The 27,435-nt window shown below is 40.1% G+C and overlaps 1 protein-coding gene across 1 annotated transcript in view; it reads right to left on the reverse strand.

The window, feature by feature from the left end:
- SH3D19 (SH3 domain containing 19) overlaps nucleotides 1-27,435 on the reverse strand; it is an 89,005-nt gene that overhangs the window by 35,104 nt on the left and 26,466 nt on the right. Inside the window, exons 2-7 of the mRNA XM_056855313.1 lie at nucleotides 22,490-22,529; nucleotides 14,312-14,352; nucleotides 10,261-10,303; nucleotides 5,373-5,520; nucleotides 4,958-5,165; nucleotides 2,770-3,741 (exon numbers count right to left, since the gene is read on the reverse strand). Coding sequence (XP_056711291.1) covers nucleotides 2,770-3,741; nucleotides 4,958-5,165; nucleotides 5,373-5,520; nucleotides 10,261-10,303; nucleotides 14,312-14,352; nucleotides 22,490-22,529 — 1,452 coding nt within the window. The remainder of the gene's footprint in view (nucleotides 1-2,769; nucleotides 3,742-4,957; nucleotides 5,166-5,372; nucleotides 5,521-10,260; nucleotides 10,304-14,311; nucleotides 14,353-22,489; nucleotides 22,530-27,435) is intronic.

Here is a 27,435-nt window from a genome sequence, read left to right on the forward strand (position 1 = left end):
TGTGACTTGCTGGCACAAGCACACATTAGAAATTATTCAATGTTTATGTTCAGGAATTCCACCAGAGATGAAAGTCACTACTCAGTGGCCCCAGCACATGCTTTGCATGCTTAAGTCCTCAAACACAATCCTTGCCAAGTTAAAAGAATCCTCCCTCCCATGGCAGGGCTAGGAAGGTCAATGAAGAGAGAAGCTGCCAGGCTCAACAGACAACAGTTTCAAGCAATTAGGTGGATCCACGTTTTCCTAGGGCAGGTCGTTCGAAGAAGATAGGGAGGGGAAAGTAAGCGAACAGGTATGAAGGCAAGGAGAGGTGCACCACCCTTTTAAAATCCCTTGCCTGAGTTTCCTGCCCTGCTGGTTCAGGCTTACTTTATGGAGTCAGGCTAGACAGCCACGTAGCTACAAAACAAGTCCTGAATTCAGGCTGAGATCACTGTCTGCAGTAGTCAAGTGCTTCTGCTGGGAAAGACCTCTGTTGTTCCAGAAAGCTAGGTAACAGGCACTAGCCTGTTTAGACTGCTGTCTTCTCAAGAGACAGTCAGAGGCTCCACCCTCCGTTGCTCTACCTCCTCTTGCTGACCTCCTTCCCCTACCAGTTATTGTTTAAACCTCTGGCCTCCAAATTGGGTAAAAAGATATTCTAATGCTCAGTGAGCTTTCTGCTGGGCACCCTGCTTTATGTACAGACAGAATTTTCTAAGTACTTCACACCATGGGGATCTTCCTCACACACAGTTGCTGAGATTTGAAAAGCTGGCAAACCTACTTGACGACAGACAAGTTAAGGGATCCAGGAGACAGAATAGTTGCATAGTGGGAACATACATATGACTTAAGAGAGAGAATAAAGAGTTAGGGGAAAGTTTCACACAGTGCTCAGATTAGAGAGCCACTGGCAGGAGGAAGGTTCAAAACTGAAGAAATGTAGAGACAGAAGGCAGGGATGGCAAACAGGTGGTATGGTACTGAATTTCACATATTTGAATATTTGGCTACAGCAAGTTCTATAGCAGGAGTATGGAAGCCATATTTGCTTTAAGAAAAACAACTTCCATTCCATGAAGTTCAGAGTAGAAATGTATAATTTTCAGAAATTTTGAAGCCAAGGGAAGGACGCAATACCCCTTTTATTTAAGGGGGGAAATCCCCAAAATTTGGGGGGAATTGAAATATAGGTAGGACTGCCAGCAAGTTTGGATCTCAATTTTTTAAATAATGTATTATAATTAAACATATTAGAGCTTATTAATTGTTGCCAAAATCATTATATTTAAACAAAAATTATTGAAAATATTGTGTATTTCTATAGTACTAGTTTTTTTTCAGTGCTCCCCAAAATTTCCAATTGAGAAACTCAGACTTTTTCATGCTGTACACTGGGAATGAGTGAAATGCTTTGTTAGACAAGGTTTTTCCTCACTCAGTAAGATATATTTCACAAGAGATTTTTTTCTAGTGCTCCTCAAAATTTCCTTTTTTTCCATTGGAAAAAAGGAGTCCTTAAACTTTTTCATGCTATACATTTTGAGCGTGAAAAACCTTACCTTAAGAATTATTTTACTCATTTTAGAAAAGAAAAGCTCTCATAACAGTTTCTTCTCAGTTTCCGCAAATTATCCAGCCATGTAAGGGTACAGAGGTAACTTGATAATTCAGTTTCCACCACTCTTCATGGATCATAGTAAGCAAGACTTGTGTTGAAAGGCTACAGGACATTAGCACGAAACACACTTTGCCCTACAACCAGTCACACCAACTCTATGCAATTAGTTTGAAAGTGATAATTGCTTTTCAAATTCCACAAATTCCACTGTTACAAAATGTAAACCTAGCACTGTCCCTCTGAACAGATGATCGCTGCTTTAGCCACGTGTTGTAAGTCTTGTCCTCTCATCAACCAACATGTACTATCACTAATTCAGTTAGCACAAACATATATATCCTCGCACCACACAAATGCCTCCAGTTCTTATACAATTAATCACTTCTGTTGAGTCACTTGTAAGACCGAGCAGTCTAATTTAAGTCACTAGCAACAATTTATCTGTGGCTTTTCTTATATGTTCAAATCACCTCACTTTCCTCCCAGTAATCTTTAAAATAGTTCTGTTACACAGACAAACTGATGGAGGTCAGAGAAAGAATTTTCCAGCATGTGCTATCTGAGATGCCAGGCAGTGAAAATGGGAGGCATGCAAAACATGTACTTTAACTGAGCTTCAGAACTTCTCCACCAAAGTTACTTTACTGATCAATGTATCCAGTTGTTCCACTGGAAATCTAGATGGCAAGCTTATTTAATTCCACATTATACACCGCACAAGGGTTCTTTCCCCTTTGCTTAACACTTTCCCTGACCAACTGATGAGTTTCTAGCTAAGAAGCTCCTGATGAAAAACCACAGTTTACACTCATGACTGCTAGATTCTGTGCTGCAGCTATTAAAATATGTCATACCCTGATAAGAGTAACAGAAGTACTTTATTACTCAAAATATTAAGGGGGTCACAACAAGTTATATGATGTCTATATAAATTTTATTCATACATGTAATATATAATTTTTAGGCTTAGATTATTTGTAGTAGCAGTAGTACCTGTAGTTTTTTCTGCTGGTCAGTGACCATACTAATAAATTATTGTTGGCACATTATACACCAATGTGTAATATGCAGGCCAAAAATGAATTTGATTTCATACAGTCCTTAAATATACATACACGATTGTAACCATGCTTAAAAACTCCTCTCTTTGTTTTTAACCTTACCTGCTTCTGAATGGGTAAGTTCTTGAACAGCTCCAGCTGAGTTAAATGGTAAAACATCCTCAAAGCTGATCAGATCTCCTTCCCTAGATGACGTGCTCTGCCGGGGAGGTGCCGAGAGGCTGCTTGCAGTTGGCTCCCCCAGAGACCTGAACGCATTTGACTGGGCAGCTACAGAGAGTTTGGGAGCAGAACTGGATGGTTGCAGTGGAAGAAGAGGAACTGCAGGACTTTCAAAAGATACTGACTTCTTGGGTACAAGAGGCCGGGGAGTAGGAACGGGGGATTTTTTCTGTCCTTCAGTGTTCTCTGAAGTCCATCTGCTCCCTGGATTAAGCGGCCCATTGTTACTGCTTTTTACAGTGTCTGGTTTGGGTTTCTTTGGCAGTTCGGGCTTGGTTGTAATGTTGCTCCCAGCTTCCTGAGGCTGAAGGTGTCTTTCCTGGGAAGCAAGCTTAAATTTGCTTTCTGTCCATGAATCCCACTCACCTGAAGTTCTGATAGCTTCTGGCTTTGAAGCAACCACAGGTTTTTTTACACTAACTGTAGGCTTGGGGGCTAATAAACGTGGAGAAATTTCTGGCTTCTTTGCTAGTCCTGAAGTTTCTGTATTTGCCTGTGTTTCAAAAGCTTTGATGCGTGATACCATACTGCTTTGGCTCTTATCTGTATCCATTCCGTTCATCACCACATGACTATCCAATAAGTTATCATCTAGTAGAGTTACCAGCTGAATTGAGGAGGTTTCCCTTGACTGGCTTGTTTCTTCCTGATTGTCTTCTGTATTATTTTGAGTTTCTTTACCAACAGGTTTCAGATTGCCTTTTGATCTTGGTTTTGGCACTGGGCATGTGACAGCATCAGGTTTCTCCTGACATGTCTGCTCTTCCAAGACAACTAGGTCCTCGTTTTTGGAAGGATTGTTGTTCAGTAGAGAGGACAATGGTCTAGGCGGCCTGTGAGGAATTTGTACAGCTGAGAAAAGAGAAATCAATGTGTTAAAATGCAGTCACATTTAATTATGTTACCTATCATTCCAGCCTAACCAGACACAGGCCCTGTGGTTTCATTTACTTCACCTAGTGTGATTCTGGGACTGCTGCTTAAAACATAACCAGTTATGAAACTGCCAGAATCGTGACGGGAGCTGACATGGAAAGAGGTTTGCAGCAATCATCTCTCCATGCAGCTGTGATAATTTCCATCATGTTAAAGCAACAAACACAAAAAATAAGATACACAGATGTACCCAAAGTCACTAAAACACATGAAGAACAGTTTTGCAAAATGGTTTGCAATATACAGTGGCACCGTGTGATTGCGTTACATATGACAATTAAAGCACTGATTACATTTATGAACCAGGCTTTTGACAAAAATCATTGTACATCATTTTTATATTTCCCACATTCAGAGATCAAAATACATTAAATTCCGTGGGGCAGTGGGGGGGGGGCGGGAGGAGATCACTTTTCTATGGCTTAAGACAGAAACGTTACATTATTCCTCTTCTAACAGACTGGACTAGCATCTCTCTGTGTGAGTTAATACCCTATTTATTAAGTGACAGAGATCCTAAGGTTACATTGGCAGTGGCAAAATTTATCTCAGTCCTTGTATTCCTTAAACAATAGATGTAGAATTATGCTGCTCAAGATTTATGAATCAAGGAGCTTCTAAGGGAGAAAGGAAACTCTGTTTTGTATGTATTTGAGCTCGGTTTTGTAATTGTTTTAGTGACATTTGTTTGGGCGGGGCTTGATTTTAATGGTTTTAAAAACAATTTCATCATATATGTTTTAAATTGTTAGCAGCCTTGGTGCCCCTGTAAATAAATAAATAAAATACCCATAGTTATATTTTCCCATCTTTCTGTTTACAGATTTGGAGGGAAAGCAAAGTTGGAATAACTATATTATCAGAAACCTTCTGCAGTCCCAGGACCGGCTGCAAAAATAAAAGACTGGAACTTGGATGATCTAACCCTGTGCTAGTTTGAACTCAATACACAACCCAACGCTAGATCGGCTGAGAATACTCAACCTAGACAACAATGAAACTGTTACTGGAGTTGCTGAGCAGCAACCAGTATCACAGAAACCCAGGTAACATGCTTATATAAAGGAAGAACTTTTATGCCAAATATAAATGGTTTTGAAACAACATTTAAGTACAATTAAGAGTGATGTACCTGGAGTGGTTTCACATTCACAAAGAGCATGCAGATTACTTTTCACATTAATTACTGGCGAACTGCTGATTATCTCCTCTGGAAAGTCAGTCTGTGTCGATGATGTAGCAGTACATCTGGAATTAGCAGTACCAGCGGCATTGTTGTGACTGGTTGTACCGACTTGCACTTGACCGATCTCTTTGATTACCTGTTCATATGACGGTGGCTGCAAAACAAAAATGTACATCTGGCTTGTGTGCTTCAGAAACACTTACAAATGTGACATGTCTGAAATTATTTTTTAAAACCATCAAGGCAAATCTCTTCTATGTCCCTAGTGCTGATGAAAACTAATCTGGATATTCCATTGATATCACTACACTGCAAGCATCAAAATCACACTCAAAAAGTAGGAATCCTTGTGACTGCTCACCTCAGCTGGAGCAAGTGCATTTGTTCTCCAGGAACCTGGGGAGGGAGGTGATGGGAAAACTAGCCCTTGCCGAGAGACATGATTTCCACCTGGAAACCAGGTAGATGGCCTAATTGGCTCAGCTGCAACTATAGTGATTTCAGGGCGTCTGAAAGAAAAAATAAGCATGGTTAACTGCTAGAGTATTTTGGAGAGTCAGAACACTTGTTGTTTGTTCCTAGTTCTTCAGGAAAGACATTAAGGCCCTCTGGGCCAAACTACATTTCCACCCATTCAATAAACACCAGGGGGATTAATGCATGGGCAGAATGTTCTTGGTTCGCTCCTCTCTTATCTCACAATATTTTAATCCGAGACTGGATAGTCAAACGCATGACGCCAGCCCACCCACTATAAGTCCAAAGCAAGTAGCTGCTGGAGGCTCCCCGTGCGTTTGAGCCACACATATAATGTGGGATAGTAGGGGAGTGACCACTGTGTCATTGCCCAAGGATTGTCTGAGGGGTTATCCAATCAAAGGCCGATTCTCCCCCTTTTTTTTTCTTGGGACACCAGCGTTCCAGTATACTATCGTGACAGTGTTAAGTACCCCCCCTACAGGGCTGGTCGGGGGGGTCGCAGCCTACTTCCTACCTGGCTACAGCTCTCCTCTGGTCTTTTATACTCTTCAGGCCAGAGAAGCTCTGCGCCTTCCACCCTCTGCCCTCCCCCCCGGAAGTCCATAAAAGGAGCTCTCCTTCCCCGTCAAGTCACTTCCCTTCCTAGCCAGCAGCGCGGCTCGCACCTGCCCCGCCCAGCTCACCCGCAGCTCAGCTGTTTGTCGGGGCTGGGAACTTGAACGAAAGGAGGTTAGTAGCGGGCTAATCATGTGATTACACGCACGCCGGTGTTCCGGTAATGTAGCGAAATTTTAAAAAGTAGCAGTTTAGCACTGAAAAGATCGCTAGAAAACAGGGATTGCTTAACCTGTTTTTTTTGTGCTTAATTCGGGCCTAAGGTGGGTCCGATGCACAGCCCTTGGACGGTCATGCGTTTAGACCACGGGAATTCGCTACTTTCAAGGCCCAAAGGCGAGGCAAATTTGGCAGTGGGATGCTTTTATGCCCAGCAACAAAAGGCAGCAGCTATGGGGCAGGAAGGAAACAGCAAAAGAAAAAAAATATGCTTGTTCCCTCACTGACACCTCCTTTTCCCTCCCTCTCCTAATGGGAATGAAATCGTCCCATAGCTGAGTGCCCAAGACTGAAGAGGCCACTTGCAGACAAAATACAAACAGATATTTAATTGCTCAATAGGGAATCAGCAGTAGGCTGAGCCACCAATGGAGGACCCAGGACTGTAACATATATCAGTGTTGGATTTGCACACACGTTAAACACAAATTTCAAAGTGCATTAATAGCACTATTGGCTTTCAAAGTATATCTGTATGTAGAACGAATAATTCTAAGGATGGAGAAAATGTATCAATGCATTAAATAACTCTGCAATTACATTTTGCTTCCCTGTATTGGTCTAATTATCTATTCACTGAAACAAATCCACAATGTTTTATAAATATCACACAATTTTACATTTTAAATTCCATTTGGCATACTCCCATGGAATGTTCTTGACGAAAATGAACTTGGGCATCCTCAGGCTCAGGTACTTCTTCCCCTTGTAAGCTGGTCAGATATTCAACACTTTCTTCTTTAGAAATAACCACAACTTATGAATTGAGCATATGAATGGACATTTGAACTAACTGCAATTTATTATCTTGCCTAAAAAAAAACAAGATTCTTAACCTGAATTCAACCATCGTTTAGAATCCTAATTTTCAGGCAAAAAACAAACCATGAGTTGTTCAATTGCTCAATTTGCTCAAGTTAGAATATTTTCAGCCGGGATCAGTGTTGCATGTTAGAGGATGGTGGTGCAAAGAAACAGAGTATGTAAGGCTGAGAACTTCCTGGCTTCCTTTCTTGTCAAAAATTGTAAGCATCAATCAATAGATTATTTCTGTCCATGGGGTGCAACTTTTCTTGCTTCTAGCTTCCTCCTTCCTGCTCCCCCAAATGCCCCCCCAATGCTGCTCCTGAAGGACAGAGGACTCCTGGAAACAGCATAAGGGGAGAGTCTGACATCTGCTGCAAGAGGGGGGGGATTAGTGAAAATCACTCTCCAGTCCAGCCATGGAAATCCATTGGATCCTAGCCACTGCTTGTATCTGATATCTGAATACAGCTAAAGACTTAAAAAATTAGGAATTAATAAGAAATTAATAAGCAACCTGAATAAGCAATTCAAAAGCCTAAAGTGCTACAATTAAAAACATTTAATGTGAAGATGATAGGGCAGCCAAGTCAGAGTCGAAAACTTCCAGGAGATTTGGGGTGGAGTCTGGAGAGAGTAAGAAGGGAAGGGACCTCAGCAGGGTACAATGCCATGGAGTTGACCCTCCTAAACAGCTATTTTCTCCAGGGGAACTAATCCCTGTAGTCTGGGGATCAGCTATAATTCCAGGAGATCTCCAGACCTCACCTGGAGATTTGCAGCTCTAATGATAGGTTCATCAAGAGCTACTAACTATGGTGAATTAAGTGAACTTCTAAGTACCAGTGCAGCATCGGGGGCAGCATCATTGGCCTCACTACCCTGTTTGTTGGCCCTCCAGGGCATCTGGTTGGCTGCTGTGTGAAACAGTATGTTGGACTAGATGGACCACGGGTCTGATTTAACAAAGTTCATGTTTTCTACAAGCATGGGAGCTCTTTGGAGCCACTGGTAGAAGATGGAAGGCAGGGGTCTTGTACAATTTCTGCTCACCCCAAGCCTGCTGCCTGGCACCTTCAAGGAAACAGGAATAGGCTTTACTCCATAGTGGGAAGAACTGCTAAAGAGCCAAAAACCAATCTTAATCTTAATGTACATCACTCACCTCCTTATAGTTGTAGCCTTGCCAGTTTTGTAGAACCACAGCTAAGGGTCTCTTAGCTTAGTTTACAAAAAAACACACTAACACACACACACACACACACACAGTAACAGTCAAGCAAGATATCCATGACCAGACAAATCTCTCTATGTTACAGGCCCCTTGAATAAGGATGTTAGATCTCTCTTTAACCTGAAGCAACCATTATACACTGTTCACGTATAAAGTAGGGATGGGTGTGTTTGTTCCCAAATTGGCTTTAAAAAAGGTTCATCTACATTACATCACGCATATGTGATTTCCTTTCTTGCTGACAAAGGGGAAATTGTTTACTGCTTTTATGGATCTTAAAGCAGCCTTTGATAACATCTTTGATAACATCTCCCACACAAGGCTTTGCAATAAGCTGAATCAGTTAGGAATTCCCAAACAATTAATGCATATGATTGTTTCTTTACATGCCTCAGCTTCCATGAGAGTAAGATGTCCCATAACTCGTCACTTCTCAAATCTGGTCCTGGTTACAAAGGGAGTTAGACAGGGATGTATCCTGACCCCTTGATCTATTTAATCTCTATCTACATGATTTACCTAATAAATTGCAAGCCAACTATATCAATGCTCCCAGTTTGGCTGCTTATTCAATACCAGTTTTGTTTTATGCACACAACACAGCCTTTCTTTCCTGCTCGAGGGTGGGATTAAGATGTCTTCTCCAAGCTTTTGCCTCGTACTGTCATAACAATTTGCTATTAAGTATGCTAAATCGAAAATTATGTGTTTTCAGAAATACCCATTACAACGAAAAAGAAATCACTGGGTTCTGGATAGGCATAAGATTGAGCAGGTGTCAAACTTCAACTACTTAGGCTTTTACTTTACCTCTTCCAATAAGTGGAAAGCTCATTATCTTTATCTTCTTGAGTCTGCTAAAGTACATTTAACTGCTATTATGAGATTCCTTGATCACTCAGGAGGGCAATCTATTCCATTGGCTCTGGAAGTCTATAAGATCTTTTCTGCTTTAGGGAACTCCAATTTGGTTTCCTACTGTTTCCTCCAAAATTGAAACTTTGCAATCAAAATTGTTATGTGCCATCTTTCAAGCGCATAATTGTATTTCAAACTCTAACTTATACTTAGAGGCTGGCCTTGGCTCCATCTCCCTCTTAGCATGGAAAGCTGTGGTGAAATTTATATTTTTTTCTATTAGATCAGGATTTTATTCTTGATCTCTTAAGATGGACTGAGCTTGACCCTTTTGTGTCCTCTTGGACAAAGATAGTAAACGAAAGACTTTCAAGTTTACAAATTCCTATCCAAGTTGTCCCTCAGACCTCCCTTTAGTAATGAATAAGATACTCACACACTTAGACCGAAGGGAGCACGTTGAACTATGTGGTGATGACAGAAGGAAATGTGCCCCCTCCTTCTGGGGACAAAGCACCCCATCTTTTCCAGTCGCTTTGAAGATACGTCGAAAGTTATAATCAAGTTACGCCTAAATCCCCATTTGCATACAGGTGCTCTGTTTGCACTGGCACTGGAACTGGTATTTGTTCCCTTTCTCTTTTCTGTTTGGAAATAAGATCTATTTGGTGAATGCCTTAATTGCCAATTTGTCCCAGTTCAATGAAGGAAAAGAAGAGCCAGAAATGTGATATATCTTTCATTATCTCTACAAATGGGGATTTTTTTCCCTATCTGCAAGTGGGTGAAACATTTTGGTGACAGTACACCCCCCAGGAATTTCTTCCCAATTAGGTAGAAGGAAAAGCTACAGGCAGAAACATGTGCACCATTTCAACCAATAGAAACAAATAATTGCTTGATTAATCCAAACACATAATATTGTTATATTAAAAGACCTGAACATATTTGTTATCAAACACTGTGACTGAAATCAGAAGGGCACATCACTACTAATTACCTGTTGAATAAATGAAATAGCAATGATCACAGATCATACCTTCTCTCTCTTTGCTGTTCACTATGGCCAGAAGTACGGGAAGCTAATTTAAAAAAAGAAGAAATAAGTGGTTACTTGGAACAAATACTAATACAGTATTTCAGTTTTCAGATTCTTAACAAATCATTGAAAATGTGTGATTGTAGTTAACCTTGATCATTACCAAAATAATTAACTTATATGAGTCATTTAAAAACTCAGGAAGCTTCTCAAACTTACTTTCCCAGTGGCTTGGCAAAGCATTGATTGTAACCACATTAAAATAGAGGTGATAAACTACAAATAGATTATTTAAAACACTGGGCAGGATGCAAAGGTGCCCTTCCATTGATGGAACTAGACGGGCACCCTTGGATTTGATCCAACACAGAGAATCAAGGAAGACTGCTTCCCCAATCCAAAACTCTGATGCTCTGCATTTCTTGTACAATCTTCAGGACCTGCCCCATTCAATTCAAAAGAGGAAGAGATGGAGCTTACACTGCATGCTCAAAAACAAAGCTGCTTCTACCACTGAAATAAATGAGGCACCTCATGAAGTAGGGGGTATCATGATGCATTCAAAGTTCCTATAATAAAACAATTAGGAATCCTTATGTTTTAATCCAGCCTAGTATTTTTTTAAAGGGGGGGGGATTATCTGCATCTTCCTTCTGAGAACTCTACTCCATGCCTGAGTGTCGAAAACCCAAAAGAGCCCAGCTGTAGGAAGGCTGCTGTAAGCAAAGCAGTGATTCCGAGAGCATCCCTAATGTACCTCGGGCACTACTGCAGACGTTAAATGATGATGCTGATATTAGGCATTTTATTAAAGCAAAATGAGTCCACTACAGCATCAACTCCATTTATTTTTATTAGCGCTATTAATGTTTTATTTGAATGTAACCTTTCCAATTTGTCTTCTATAATTAAAAGAATAAGTAATTAAGCAGGAGTAATGTTTGCATAGCATATGATTTAGAAAGTCTAATTTTCTTGTGCAGAAGCAAAGTATTGTAATTATACCACTGCAGATAATTGTGGAAGTCAGTACAAGCACCAGCAGGGGAAGGATGGCTCAGACATACCTCTTCCACGGGGCATATTGATGTGCACTATTCATGAGTGCTGAAGGAAAAAAAGAAGGGGTTACAGCAAAGGAAAAGGAGAAAGGGGGAAGAGCAAAAAGAACAAACCATGCTTCTAGTAAAGAGCGCTGGATTTCTGTGGTTAGTCACACAAGAAGCGTGTAGTACTTTTTCTCCCCCAGGAAAACTCTAGCAATTGTTTGTTGCTGTCTTAAAAATGGAACAAATTCAAATGTAGGCTTTATGTGTTTTAGAGCAGCAGCTTGGTCTTGATTTCAACAACAGGGTTCAATAGCTCGAGTTCTCCTTGACCCACTTTTGCCGAAGGAATAGTTATTTCAAACCATCCCGTGTTACTGAGTTTAAGAAATAATTAGTTTCCGCTGCTCATGCTAACAGCTAGGTTTTGCAACCCACTGTATGCACGCAAATCATGTGTAAAATTTATCTGCAATGGAAGCAAATTCAGGCTTTTGTTTTACAGTTTATCTGGATGGCTGTATATTCCTCTTGATGCCATTTTCTATGATGAAAGATAATTAGGGGCTTCAGCAAAGGTTAGGTCATTTTAATATCTTAAACTGGATCATGTCAAGTACAAATCTAGTGGGAATCTTAATCTCCATGGGAGCTGAATCTGGTAGTGCTAGCACATGAGTCTGCCACTTTCAATGTCAGTGGTAAATTCAAGGACTACCAGAGTTCATAACAGTATTTTCATTAGGGTTGCCAACCTCCAGGTACTAGGTGGAGATCTCCTGCTATTACAACTGATCTGCAGCCAAAAGAGATCAGTTCACCTGGAGAAAATGGCCGCTTTGGCAAGTGGACTCTATGGCATTGAAGTCCCCCCTCCCCAAACCCCGCCCTCCTCAGGCTCCGCCCCCCAAACCTCCCACCAGTGGTGAAGAGGGACCTGACAATCCTAGTTTTCATTGTTCTTGAGATAATTCATTATTCTTGAGATATTCTTGTTCTCTGACTTTGATGCAGTAAGACAACAAATATGAAGACTTTTGAAAGGTAGATTAGTCAAATGTATAGAGGACAGGTTTATCTCTCAGCCATGATAACTAAATGGAATTTCCATATTTGTAGGAAGTATGTTTCTGAATATCAGTTGCTGGAGGCCACAACGGGGAAGACACAAGACCTCTGTACACTGCTTGCAGGCCTTTCATAGATCTGTTGTCCACCAGGGTAAACATGCTGGTAGAGTAAGTAAGGCACTGGTCTGATTCAGCAGAGCACTTCTTTATTTTATTTTAGTAAGTTAATTGAGTCAATAGCCAGCACAGTGATCCGTAACTAGCATATTTTCATAACATGATGTATAAAGAATCATGCCTGTTGATTATCTGAAACACACTTGGAAAATGCTGTTCCTATCTTGATGTACCAGGTAAATCTCATTATCTAGACCCAGTACCTCCGCTTTGAACTGGATCTCGGTGAAAACCAAAAACAACCCCCCCAAAACAAACAGGAAACTTGCCATTGTTCTCCATGCTTTTAATACTTGCTAACAGCCACTTTTTGCAAGACCCTATAGTAATACAATAAATACTCCCCCTTTTTAATTTCACATCTGCTATGAAGTTTCCTCTCAATGTTTATGCACATTTATTAGTAATTCCAATCTCATTTGTATGAAAAATAACTTTACCGTGAAACACCTATGAAGGCTCAAATTAATAAAACTCAAGAATATATACACAAAGTGATCTTAAAATGGTATGCAAAAACAATCAAGTGAAATGCACTTATGAAAGAAGCAAAATAGCAAGAGGCAAAAAAAAGTCAGTTTTTAAAATACTGTGGAGTGAGCAAAAGTAATGTTGGCCTGGCACCTGAAAGAATAGTAAAGGAGGTTTGTGCAAAAAAAAGTCAGTTTTTAAAATACTGTGGAGTGAGCAAAAGTAATGTTGGCCTGGCACCTGAAAGAATAGTAAATGAGGTTTGTGGGTCACAAGCATCAAGTGGCAGGTAATCTCAAAGGAAAGGTGCCAACACTGAAAAGGCCCTGGTTTGCTTCTGCCAAGATTTCCAAGGAGAGGGCAATTTTTGCTGATACCTTTATCCCCCAAGCTATTCCTGCCCCCAGCCCCAGGAGCAGCATTTCAAGGTGTGTTTTGGGTTGCCACAAGAGGGGAGGAGTTGGGAAATCTCACCCCCACCCCGACACAGTACGAGTCTAGGCAGGACCCAAGCCCGTGTCTCTGGTTTCCACCTGCCTCAGTTCTGTAGGCAGGGACATGGACAGAAGGGCTTGGAAGAGGGTATTTATTTAAATGTTTTGATCTTGCCCCTCAACAAATACTGTTTCTTGAGCTGGCTTTCAAACACAATAATATACCAATGCATAACCTCCACCATCAGCAACAACAATTTTAAAAAGCAAAAGTATTTGCTTTCTATAGGAGAAAACTACAGAATATTTGGACTGTAAAACAACAGGGGTGGGCAATATAGAATCAAATTAAACAAGCCAACAGATGCTAACAAAAAGATTGGGGGCAAAATAGTTCATTTAAAGGGTTGGGGAGAGACTGATCAGGACCAGAAAGTAGTACTCTTTGTGTTATTATTCTGAAGGAAAGTTAATGAACAAGTAGGCTATTTTAAATGTCTCAAACATTTAACACATATTAATTTAAACAAGACAATGAGGTGTTTTGCTATTGATCTATCCAAGCAACACAAGCTATACTTATATATGAACAGTACTTAATACACAAGCCATGATGGCAGATTTTATGGAATTTGAGACATTTACAAACATAAAGAGCAGGTAAGAAACACATTGTTAGTATTCCAACAGAGAACAGTTTATCAGCAACCAGAAGACTTACAACACTACAAAGCAAAATATATTTGCAGTCTGCTTAATGAAGCTGTAAAATACTTGCCTAATCATTTTCTTTGCTCATAAAAGTTAGACACCTGCTTCAAAAGTAGATAAAGCTGTATGAAAGCATACTTACTCCTCTTGATTACTGCTTTAATGGAAGACAGGGGGCCTTGGCTTGAAAAGTAAAAGAGAAAGCATCAGCACCATTGCCAGAGAAGAAGAAAAAAGACAAAATAGCTCAAAGCATGCAGAGCTGTAAAAACATAGAATGCTCACCACCACCTAGTACCTGTTAAATTGTTTGTTTTGTGCCTCATAGGTAGGGGAGATTGCTTTTTCAATTAAAAAAAACTTATTTGAACTGCAGACATCACAAAAAGAAAATAGGTATTTAGAACAACAAAAAGTACTGGGGCACCTTAAACATTAACAACTTTAGCATGGGAAAAGCTTTTGTGGACCATCATCCACTTCATCAAACTATAGAGAGAAAGGGATTTTGGGTTGTTGTTTTTTTAAGTCAAACTACACTAAAAACGTTTCTCTCACCCCTTAGGTAGCCACTTCAGTCATTTGACCATGGGAAATCTCACCCTTAACAGTTTATACCACATTGTCAGTGCAATCCTAAACAGAATTGCACCCTTCTAAGTCCATTGAAGTCAATGGTCTTAGAAGGGTGTAATTCTATTTAGGACTGCACAGTAAACTCGTTAGTGTTTAGGCAGCTGCAGATAATTCTGTGATTTTGCTACAATAGACTAACACAGCTTTGTCTACAGAATGTTTCACTATAGATATTTTGGGGGACTTTAAGAGCAACAGATTGATGAAAAGCAAAACTCTCTGTCCATAAAGGCACAGCTTGTTCTAAGGGGCTGCTGACTCATTGAGTTACACCCTTTAGAGCATTACAAGTACAAGTTTGTAACAGTGGCCTTTGAAGAATGTGCACCGCACAGAAATTCTAAGTTAATATAACACCACCACACCCTCCTCTAAACTTGCCTTACCAGATACAACAGCATAGCATGCAGTGTTTTACTAATGAAGTGTCCACCTTTGCTATGTTAAGTCTACATTACATAGCTACCACATCATGAATTGAAAGGAATTTTCACTGGAAAAAATAATGCTGCTAATTCCATTACTCATATATCCCAAAATATCACCATCTGCCAGTGGCGGCTGTCTTTTATTCATTCCTGCACAAGTATGCAAAGCACAGCATCTGTGTAGCATCTAGAAGTTTCCCAATTCAAATGCCCTGATAGACAACAGGAGCATCAGTTTGGGGAATGGGAAACCGGAACTTCCACTTTCCATTTTCTTGTCTTTGCAAGCATCCCAGTGGAGGGTATTCCAAGTACAGTGTTCATTTTTCTAATTCTAACATATATATTACTAGCACTTATGAGTGTAAAGATATATTTATGGGCAGGTTAACAGCGAGTGGTTGGAAACATAAAAGCATATCCAAAGTAATTCTTAAGTCAACATCAACATTTTTGATGCGTTATTTTTCCCCTACATACATTTAGGCTACACAGTTTCTGGGTAAGTGCAACAACATGTCCACTGGCTACTGCCTTACATCCACTGCAGTCATGTAAATGAAGTTAAACTATGTTAATTATATGCATCAAAATATACAAGGCAGAGGTGCTCCTCAGGCACTTGATGTACATTTGATGCTGCCTTCACAAAGTAAAATTGACTGATGCATGACGTGTTGGTGTGAGAGGCCCTCGTTTTCAAGATGCCAGGAGGTCATCAAATAATCTGACTCCGAAATTCCCTGCCCTTTCCGCTCCAATTTCTGCATTCCAAACTTACAGTTTTCAATTCATTTTAATGATGCATTTCAAACAAAACTGCAGTTATCTGAATGTCATCTCAACTAGATAATAATATGCAGTACTGTATTCTAAGATGAAATACTAGGGAAGGAATCACAATTCGTTTTTGTTCTCCAAACTACGTGCATATCTAATAATATGCTAGAAGCAAAATGAAAAGTGACTACAGTATTGTTTAGTATGCCTTTTTAAATGAAACTGCATGTACCGAACATTATTTCTATTAGCCCTTGCTACAAATTTCTAAACTTCCAATTATGTTTTTAAAAGGACATTATTAAGATTAGTGAGCTCAGAGATTAGCCTTGTACATAATTTTATCTGTTTTCCTTAGATTAAGCGGTATTCCACAGGGTTCTGTTAAAACAGTGCTCTCTGAAAATATGGTTTTTGATACTTTTCAAAACAGAAAGGTTTTTAAAGAGTCCTTAACGAATTTGAGGAACTCTACTGTAGGGGAACCCCCCCCCCCAATAAACAAATAACAGATTCTAGTTTTATGTATCTTAAGTGTCTGTATAAAAGCACATTTAAAAGAAAAAGAAAAAATTGTCAGTGTCTTTCACCCCTCTGCCCGCCAACCAAGGAAGGGGTTAATTACAAGGAGGGGTGCTAATAAGTCTGAATATTGCCAAATATTTGATGATTGGGCACAACTATCTACTAGTCTTTAGACAAGCAAAGTAACAGCACCAAAATGTATTACCCAAGAATATGTGGATGTTGACATTTTTTTCCTGTCCTACTGAAGTGGAGGCTACCACCAGCCAGAATGCTGATGAAAACTAGTATTGTTTTAGCATGTATATATGTGATTGAAAAGAGCAATTTGGACATGTAAAACACACACATGAGCACACACAGAGGAAGGGACACACACACACTGAGATTTTGAGCTGGCTGGAAAGAGAAAGACACATGGGGACTTCAAATAATTGCTGCTTGAATTTTGGGGACCCAGTGCTGTGTCTGGGTACTTGCCTGCTCACTCTTGCTCAGTTGGCATATTTGTAAAACAAACATTACAAAAAGTACAATAAGAACCCTCTGAGCTCTCAAGAAAACACTACCCTGAAAATTCTTACTGCTTGGGAAAGCAATTATCACAGGTAGAGATAAGTTATCACAATGATAATATTTTGAAAAGCAGCACTTGGTAAACATTTACGGTTCATTTGTTTTTTTAAAAAAAATCTGTCTGGCCATACTAATACAGGTCTCCAAGGCAGCTAACAACTACAGTTAAAATAACCCATCAGATAAAAATAAAAGCAAAAGACAGAGCAACAAAGTTCAGATGCGTACAAAAAAAATTAATAACTGCTAAAATTCTGCCAACCGCTGGAGCAAATGAAAAGCTGGTACATAAAAGCCAGAAATGAAGAGGCCTAACAAATTAAATGGGGGGTCTTGATGCTACCAGTGCCCCACCACCACCTCAACTCCAAGCTGGCGGCACTTAGAAAAGGGTCTCATTAGAAGATCTCAATTCACGGGGAGGCTCAGATGAGATCGAATTAACATACAGACCAGTCTGCCAGTTCCTATTGGCCCAATTCCTTCTTCTGAAAGTGCATTCTTTTCTTTTTGAGTGGTACATTTGTCCTCTGTTCAAGCACTGGCCTTTGCTACTGTGGCACTAGAACTGCAGCAGAGGTGAGAGCAAAGTATTTCAGAGGACCCGTTTTGTAAATACACGTCAATGGCTATTCATTGTTTGCTGAACTTTTCTCAGTCATTCTCAGTAATTATTGTATTTCTGAGGCCTGGAGTTGTCTGTTTTTTTCCTGTACTTGTAAAAACTTTATCTGTGTGATTGTATTCCTGAAGCATAGTTAAAAAGCAAGGCATAAACGTTTCAAACAAACAGCCTTTCAAATAGGCTCTGAAGATCAAAACCAGCATTTCAAATTGCACTTGGAAACAGCTGGTAGATAGTGCAGATCTGGTAAGATGTAACTTTCTCTATAAGCCGTGATAACTCGGCCACCATGTTCTAAACTAGCTGAAGTTCCCATATTCTTTCTGTAACTATCCCTACCTAGACTTAATGCACTGCAGTAATCTAATGTATACTTTAATAAGACACGGATACCTGGCACAAGACCAGGTAAGGGGTGTACCTAAAGTTGGTGAAAATTGCTTAGAGCCACAAGGTCTTTTTGGCATTCATCTACAAAACCAGTTTTAACACCATCCCTAAGTGGGGGGGGGGGGAGATGTATCAAGAGGAACATCCCATCTAAAATAGGCCAATTCCTGTTCAACTTTACTTCCTATAGACAAGGTGGACTTACAGTGATAACATTTCATAAGAACATTAGTAGAACATGCTGAATCAGACCAGTGGTCCATCTACTCCAGCATACTATTTCACACAGCAGCCAACCAATTGCCTCAGAGGGCCAAACAGGCATAAAGCTTGAAAGGCCTTCTGCTGATACTGGCTCTTAAAACTAGCATTCAGAAGGTTGCTGCCTCTGTATATGGAGGCTCCCTTTAATCACCATGGCTAATAGACACTGATGGGTATCTCCTCCATGAATGTGTCTAACAGTCATTTAAAACCATCTATGCTTTCACTATGTCCACTAGCACTGAATTCCACAGTTTAATGACTTGTGGAGTAAAGTAATATTTCCTCTCCTCAGTCCTTGACCTATTTCCCAACAACTTCATAGGTTACTCCCATGTTCTAGAACTATGGGTAAGGCAGAAAAAGCTCTCTGAATCCACTTTCCCTACACTACGCATAATTTTGTAAACCTCTATCGTGTCCCCGCTTAGCCATCTTTTTTCTAGACTGAAAAGTTCCACACCCTCCAGCCTTTCTTCATGTGAAGGTGCTCCAACCCATTAATCATCTTGGTTGCCCTCTTCTGTAGTTTGTGGCTTGGCAATATCCTTTTTGCAATTCACAGAGTATTGTAAATAAGGCTGCACCATACTCTATACAAAGGCATTATAATATTGGCCATTTTATTTTCAATCCCTTTCCTAATAATTCCTGGGAAGGAGTTTGCCTTCTTCACTACTGTTACACACTGAGCCAACAGTGGATTAATCTAATCAATGACCATTCCAAACTTCTGTTGCAAACAGACAACCTGAATTGGATAAAAATGATGAACAGAAGTCCAAAAAGCATTTTTCATGTTAAATAGTATGGAAGACAAGATACAACAGGCAGTACGCGCAAAGCATATATACACAAGTCCCTTGATACCATCTTCTGGAATAAACATTCAGGTAGGAATGGAACTATGGTGCATAGTCTCCCCAATTTCATCATTATTTCTTTGCTCTGATCTTCATGTTCATTAATACAGTATTTCTGCTCACAGCCCTCTTTTGGTAGCCTCTACCACACTGAAAATGCCAAGGAGACCCTTTTACTTAGTTATGGACTTCCTGTACCCTCCTGAACAGAGATAAAAATCCTTCGTAAGAATAATGGAACCTTGATCATGTACTCTAAATGCACTTTAGAAATCGTTTGCAACTGGATATTCCTGCGTGAAACAGCTGCAAATGATTTCTACAGTGCAGTGAGAGTACATTATCAAATGATGTGTGAAAGCAGCCCAACAAGCCTCATAACTTCCTGTAAAAGCACAGGAAAGAGCATAGTTTAGATGGGTAGCTGTGTTGGTCTGCAGTAGAAGATCACGATTTGAGTCCGGTAGCACCTTAAATACCAACAAGATTTCCAGGGTATAAACTTAAGGAAAATACATGATCTTAAAGATCAAGCATACAACTAATCTCAACCCAGAGTCCTTAACCAAAATGATAAGTCTACTTTATCACCTTTCTATGCATTAACACCACAGCTGACACATTTACCATTATATTATCAAGAACTCATCAATGAAGATAGTGTGTGGTTGCACTAGGCTCCCCATTTGCCTGTGGGAGCAGGCAAGCCTCAGACACCACGCCCCACTGGGGCTCTTCTACTCCAGTGGGAGCAAAAAGCAGTAGTGGGGAACAACATCACAACGTCATGCAGCACTGCTACCTGACCCAAAAATATTCTTGCTGGTTGCCAGCACTTGACTGGCAGCCATAGGAGATATTCAGAATCTAGCAAATCTACTCAATTAGCCATGGGAAATCCTCACCACTACCCAAATCAGATTGGCTCTCTGGATACCCCCTGTCAAGGAAGAAGACAGGAGAAAGTATTTCACTTTAGGAAAGGCAGACGTTTATGCAGATGAGTCACTGTTGATAGACATCCAGGCAGCAAGGGATCCCTACTGGGATAGCTAGGTTTCCCTCAGCAAAATGAATCCCCCCCCAGGCATCTATGCAGGGTTGTGCCTCGCTTGCTGGCTGGTTGTATGGGCAGCCTGGGAATGGGAAATGTTATACTTTTTTTTTTGTTCTTTAAGTTTTCAAAGTCTATCACTTCAGATTGTACCATGATTATTTTGCTTGAACACCTAGACCAGGGATGGGGAATGTCCATTTTCAGTGGCCCTCGGGAGCTCCAGGGCCCAGCCGCGGAGGCACAGCACAGCACGGCCCTCCCCGAGGGTGTTCCTGGGGCCGCGGCACCCTTTGGACCTCCTCTCGTCGACTGTTGGTCGGTGAGAGGAGGGGGTAGGGGAGGGACACTTCCCCCAAGGCTGCCCCATATAGTCGCAGCATGCAGGAACGCCACAGCACACTGTAAGCCCCTCTCGCTGCCTGTCAAGCGGCGGGGGGGGGGGAGAGAGGCCGGTGGCTACCGGCAGCGGAACATGCGCACGGGAGCCGATCAGGCTTGGAGGGCCTTTTGTGGACTCAAAGTGGGGGGGGGGCGTGGAGGTGGGCCCCTGTCGCGCAGGGCTGCGTGTGCTGCCGTGTGTGTGTGTGTGTTGGGGGAGCCGGAGAGCCTGGGGCCCGGTTGCGTGGGGCCGGATTGTGCAGGTGTGTGTGTGTGGGGGGGGAAGTCTTCCTCTTTTTCTGTCACTCTTTCTCCTTTCTCCCCCTCTCTTCCTTGTCTCTTTCTTTGTCTGTCTCCTTCCGTCCTTTTCTCCCCCTCCATTTCTCTGTTTTCCTTCCTTCCTCCCCTGAGGATCTGCTGCGGGCTGTGCCCCCCTGGCACCTTGTTTGCTCAGGGGCCACCGCTGGCTGCCCTCCCGCCTGGGAGGGGGGAGGGAGCGGGGGTGCCCTCCAGGCATTCTCTGCATGGCCTCCCCTGTGGTTGCCAACCTCCAGGTGGTGGCTGGAGACTTAGAAACCCTAGCCTCTCCCCTCCCCCCATGCCGGGAGATCTACACCTGGTTATGGCCCCCAAATGATGTTATAAATGAGCAAATGGCCCTTGGCGGGAAAAAGGTTCCCCACCCCTGACCTAGATCCTACAGGACACTCCAGCATAGTGCACTGTATCTGTTCCTCCTTTCTGTTGCAGCATATTACAGTCTGGATGATTTAGATTAATTTCTGTAGGACACAGAAACATCCTAAGGATGGTATGGACAGGGCAATGGAGAGTCTTTAGGGCTACATTTTACTCCTGCAACCAAAAGCTCACCCTGAGATTTGGCTTAAAAAAAATCACTGCAGACTTTACAAAGAAACCAATTAGTATTGGCACAGAATTAAATACAAGAAAAGGTGCTCAGAGTGCAGATGTCAAATGAATATTCAGGGACTAAGCTGAATGAAGTGTCACCTTCATTGTCTCATTCTAACCATTCCATTTATTCTTCACACTTCCTCTGGAAGAGCAAGTTAGGTGATGAAGTGTGAACAGGGAAGTGTATATTTGAATAAAACATAAATAGGAGCAGAAGAAAGAATGCAAATGGAAAGAATATATGTTAAGGGTTAACATAATCTGATTTTTCCAAAAATAAAACAAATAGTTCAAATAAGAAGCCTCAGAGTAACATGAGATGCCACGCACAATGCTATGCCTGCATGATCTCTTTCTAGCTTAATGACATAATTCAGGGTTGTCAGGACCCACAATGGGTGTGTTTTTCACAGCTGTAATAGCACAATCCTAAGTATGTCTACTCAGAAATAACTCAGGGTAGCCTTGTTGGTCTGCAGTAGAACAGCTAGATTCCAGTCTAGAAGCACCTTAGAGATATACACCCCAAATTTCATTGGTCTCTGCTACTGGATCCGAATGTAGCTGTTCAGAAATATCTGTATTCAACAGGATTTCAGGATCTGTATGCATGGGATTTCAGAAAAGAGGAACAACTGTTAATTCTGTGCACATTTTTAAGCAAGTCATTTGTTTTCCTGCTCAGTGGAAGTAATTTAGTGGAAAGAGAACATATTTAGATCCTATTAAAGATTTATCTATTGGTGGGGGGACCGTTTGGGCCTCCGTAAAAGCCTGTGTTTACTTTCTACTACTAGAGAAGATCTAATGTATATCACCATAACTTTAAACAAAAGAAATCCAAAGAAGGAGAAAATAAAAGCAAAAACAGAGGTCTCACCCTGAAGAGCGGTGGTCAGGTTTATTTCTTTCAGTACGATCTAGAAAAAGAAAAGGCATAATCAAATGAATAGTGTTATCTCACTTATACTTGAAGGATGCTAATACTATCAAAATACATTTTAAAAATAACATTATTCAAAAGCAAAATCTAGATTCTGTTATTTAGAATATTTTGTTTACCCTCTTTTAAGGAATAAGGTTGCTGGAGAGAAAAGTCTGCTACCCTCTGAAACACATCTTGGCATGGATTTATTAATTTAACTCTGTTTTAAAAAGGAAGAGACTTTTGTTTTGCAAAGAAAGTACAACAGCAAAGGAAAAGCCAAACCGCTGGATTACTCAGCGCATAAAAATCATTCCATGAATCACAGCTGGCAGATTCCTGTGGAAGGATGGGAGGAGCGGTTGCGGCAACAATTTCTGTGAACACTGTAACTCGATTCTGCCACTAACTGACACTGCCTCCTTTGGACTTACAGGCATCCAAGCCCTTTGACGCTCTTGAAAACATCTTTATTCAGGAACCATCATTAGTAACATAAGACATAAGATGAAAATATTTATTTATTAAATTGAACAGGATGAGATATTGCAGATTTATCTATACTTCAGTCATACTCAACAGAATATTTTTGCTGTTCTAAAAATCCACACTTAAAAAAAATACATACATAACTGAAAAAGTGAGTCACATCATGACTGAACTAAACATTTCTCAAAATATGGCAAGGATGCAGTTTTTCTACAGGAAGTTTGTTCAAATTGTATGAAAACCCACAAGGATTACTAGAGACCTACATGATATTCTCGGTTTATCTGTTTGTAATGACATTCTAGTTCAGCCCGAAGTGATTCTTCCTGGCTTCCTTTTTTGTAGTCATAAATACTATTTATATTCCATGTGTAAAATACATATATATCAACCAGCATCCTTTTTCTAAATGCAAACAGATCTTCTTATGGGCTTTCAACTTGGAGAAGCATGAACTCCAATGAAAAATATCTTGTTCCATTTCACAAAGTTGATTTGTATTTGAAATTAAATACCTTGCATTTGTGCATTAATGCATTGACAACCCCCCCCCCAGAGAATACATCCATCTAAATTACTAAAATTAACAGCGAAAATATTGTGCTTTCCCTATGTGCTATAGATTTAGGCTTTCTGTTTTGCTTAACATTACTATACCCCAAAAAGTACATTTCAGTTCATAAATGTTAGCATTACATCTATACTATACAGCAACACATTTTTCAGGTTTTTATCTCTGGTGAGCTTTGCCCTGTCATTCTTCAAACCTAAAGTCACTATGGTATAACAACTTTTCAAGCTATAACCTCAAAAACGTCTCGACTCACATGAAAAGGCTTCCTCTTCTCTCCTACAATTCAATGTGATCGTCATCTTACCTGAAACTACAGAGGTTCTCTTTGTTTTCTATTTGATACTGGGATTAAAGTTTCTTGGCCTGTCATACAGACATGTAACAGCGATGAACCGGGAGGAGTTTCCAAATTGTACTGTCTCAGGATTGAGCAAGAGAAATCACAGAGCATGTAAACAGCATCCAAGCGCTTCCCTCCTAGGCCTGTTTCTGATTGGCAGCTGCATCGTGGCCAGCCTGAGAACTGGAATGCTGTCATTCAGGAAGTTAGTGCTATTTCTTTTTCCCTTTCATTTTTTTGTTTAAATAGGAAGTGGTCTGGTTAGAGTTGCACAATTCACTGTTTAGAACAGAGAAAGAATAGCATCCAACATACAACTGTATTAAAACTTTTAAAGAAAACAACAATATTTTTTATTCCGTAAATTTAAAAGCTGGATAATATAAATGTGTTGATATCTGCAATGCATATTTAGTTTTCCTTAAGGTCAATGGAGACACAAAAGAAAAACCTTATTTTTACAGGAGATTCATTTATTTTTATGTTCAGTTCGAAACATCAGAATGATTCAGTGAGATGTAAGTAGTATAGCTACACTGCTCCCAAGATATAACACACATATATTAAAAAGTCCCAAACGTCTAAAAATGTGATACTGGCATGTAAGAATTTGAAATATTTTTCCTGAAAAGGAAACATCTTTTTAGATCAATTAGCACAGTGGTGGCAAATTCATTTGTCCCATGTATTAAAGTATGAAACTACACTTTATTCCTGAGGGCCAGCAGAGCCAAACAGAAGTGTAGCCAAGCGCTCAGGCTGTCCAGCTGATCTGTAGGAGTGTCCCAAATCCCCACAGAAGCAGGAACGTCTGTGGGCCTGATTATGGCAGAAAGTCAGGCGTACACTTTCTGCCTGCTTCTCTTGCGCTATGACAGCACTTGTTTCATACCTCAGCAAACTAGATACAAAATGACCTTAGGACTGAAACAACTTCATAAATTAAATACTCGGACACAGCGGCATTATTTCAAACAATTCAGAGCAAAACTGCCTTTTGGGAGGAGGTAACTGTAAAGTCTCCTCATTACATTCAAGTGTATCAAATTATTCAAATATAGAATTTATTAACTAAAAGTGCACATTGCTTATTAAGCTTGAAACTTCCAACTATGTCTATTTAACCATATATACTTATGCTGGGGAGCCAATCCCAGCTCCCGGCCACACATGGATATGAAGTGGAGAAGATCCCCTTCACCACTTCAGCCATGACAGTATACATGATAAAAATTATAATGTCTATGCAAAGCATCACAGCCAAGATTTAAATTATTCAGTTAGCGAGCAACAAAATAAATCTCTACCACTAGTACCTTACTCCACAATTACTGGGAAAATATAATTCCAAGACTGATATATAGGAAAGTCTTTAGGACTCAAAGGGAAACATTAGACATAGATTTCTTGCATATACTGTTCCTTGACTTTGTTCTTTGATACTTGGTGTACTATGTCCCCTTGTTAGATTATAGCTCACTTGTAGATATTGCTTGCACTACTTTTTGTATTGACTGTCTCCTTTTGAATATATGTGTAGAACTGGGCCTAGTGTTGATCGTTTTTGCTTAACCACCTGGAGGTTGGCAACCCTACAAGTTCGGTAGTTTCAAAGCTGGATTTTATGCTTTTCAGGTGATTGATGCTAGAAACTGAATGGGAAAGCATGTATATATTTATGGATTTGTAAACAGGAGTGGAGGAATAAAACCACAAATACAGATAAACAAAGTAATGCAAGTGATGTTACAGAGAGTGAGGCTGAATACCCCACAGTGCTCTCCTAAGGAAAGTCACAACCTTCTAAACCCATTCAGTTCAATGAACAGAAGTGTGTTATTTTGTTTAGGATTGCACTGCCACTGAGTCCATTGAAGAGAGTTGAATTCTGTTGAAATATATGACTGGACATCCACTGCATGCCATTCACAGGTCTCTGAATGTATTAAAATTAGTGTGTCAATGATTTTCAGTGCCTTAATTTCCTTCCCCTTACATTTAGCAGTTCAACCCTATGCTGTTACACCCTTCCTAGTACATAGAAATCAATGGGTTTAGAAGAGTGTAATTACTTAAGATTACACTGAGAAGGAAGTGCACGTAAAATATTATCTTTTAATTTTATGAGCATTATTCCAATAAAATTTCAAATTTATTTCACTATAACATTAAACTACCCTTGATTTCCCCCCTAACCAAATATTTCAGTTCAAATATTTGTTGCTATTGAGACATAAAATTAACATTGGATATTTTTTAACTTGTTCACTAAATATAAGTAAAAATAAATATATTGTCGAAGGCTTTCACGGTCAGAGTTTATTGGTTCTTGTAGGTTATCCGGGCTGTGTAACCGTGGTCTTGGTATTTTCTTTCCTGACGTTTCGCCAGCAGCTGTGGCATCCAAAGCGCTTTGGATTTTACACATTAACAGATCACTTCAGGATACAATGGTTCCATATTAACATACCACACCCTCATTAGCACATTATCTTGATACTTACAGGACAATGGTTAGCACATTACCTTTGTTACTTTTTGCAGGACAATGATTCAGCTCAAACCCCTTTGTGACTATATATTACTCTTCCTACACACTTGACACTGAGAGACACTGTCCTTCAGTGTTACTCCTCTGAAGATGCCTGCCACAGCTGCTGGCGAAACGTCAGGAAAGAAAATACCAAGACCACGGTTACACAGCCCGGATAACCTACAAGAACCAAAAATAAATATGTTTAAATGAGTTCATGCTTATTTTTGGGCACTGGATAATTTTATGGAACATTTTCGAGAACACTTTCCAAATCTATTTTTTTCTAGACAATGCAAAGGTTCACCAGTTACTTTACTTGCAATTAAATTTTAGAGGAGGGGCTGTGGCTTAGTGGTGGAGCATCTGCTTGGCATGCAGAAGGTCCCAGGTTCAGTCCCTGTCATCTCCAGCTAAAAGTCCTCTGCCTGAGACTCTGGAGAGATGCAAATTCATATGTGTATAAATAAGGTACTGAACAGATATTGCTATCTGACCACAACACAGTTTGGCAAACTATGGAAATTAGCACATAAGAAACTGTAAGGTGATATTAAAAATTCAGACTGAAAGAATTCAACATAAATGTTAATAGCAATCAACTGCAAATGGATTCTATGATTCATCTAAACATTTTGCCCTCACAGCCAGCCGCACTTAAATTATATCAAGCGAAAACCTTGGCCCAATTGACCACACTTGGGCCACCTTCATCCACCTTTGTTCCATTGGAAAGGGTCCAATCTAGTTTTTTAGTAAACTTAAGTTGGCAAGCCACTTTTGTGTCATGCACTAATTTTGTACATCTTATTAATACCAGATTTTTATCAATTTTTGTAATTTGTAATAGTTTTTACAGTTTCATCAAGTTGAACAATATGATATACTAACTTCTGGCTGGTCAAATAGACAGTATTAATAAACTTGACTTGCCCTCACAGCAAACTAGCATATATAATTTAAAA

Source organism: Euleptes europaea, chromosome 9, assembly GCF_029931775.1.
Source record: "Euleptes europaea isolate rEulEur1 chromosome 9, rEulEur1.hap1, whole genome shotgun sequence".
NCBI classification, from domain to species: Eukaryota; Metazoa; Chordata; class Lepidosauria; order Squamata; family Sphaerodactylidae; genus Euleptes; species Euleptes europaea.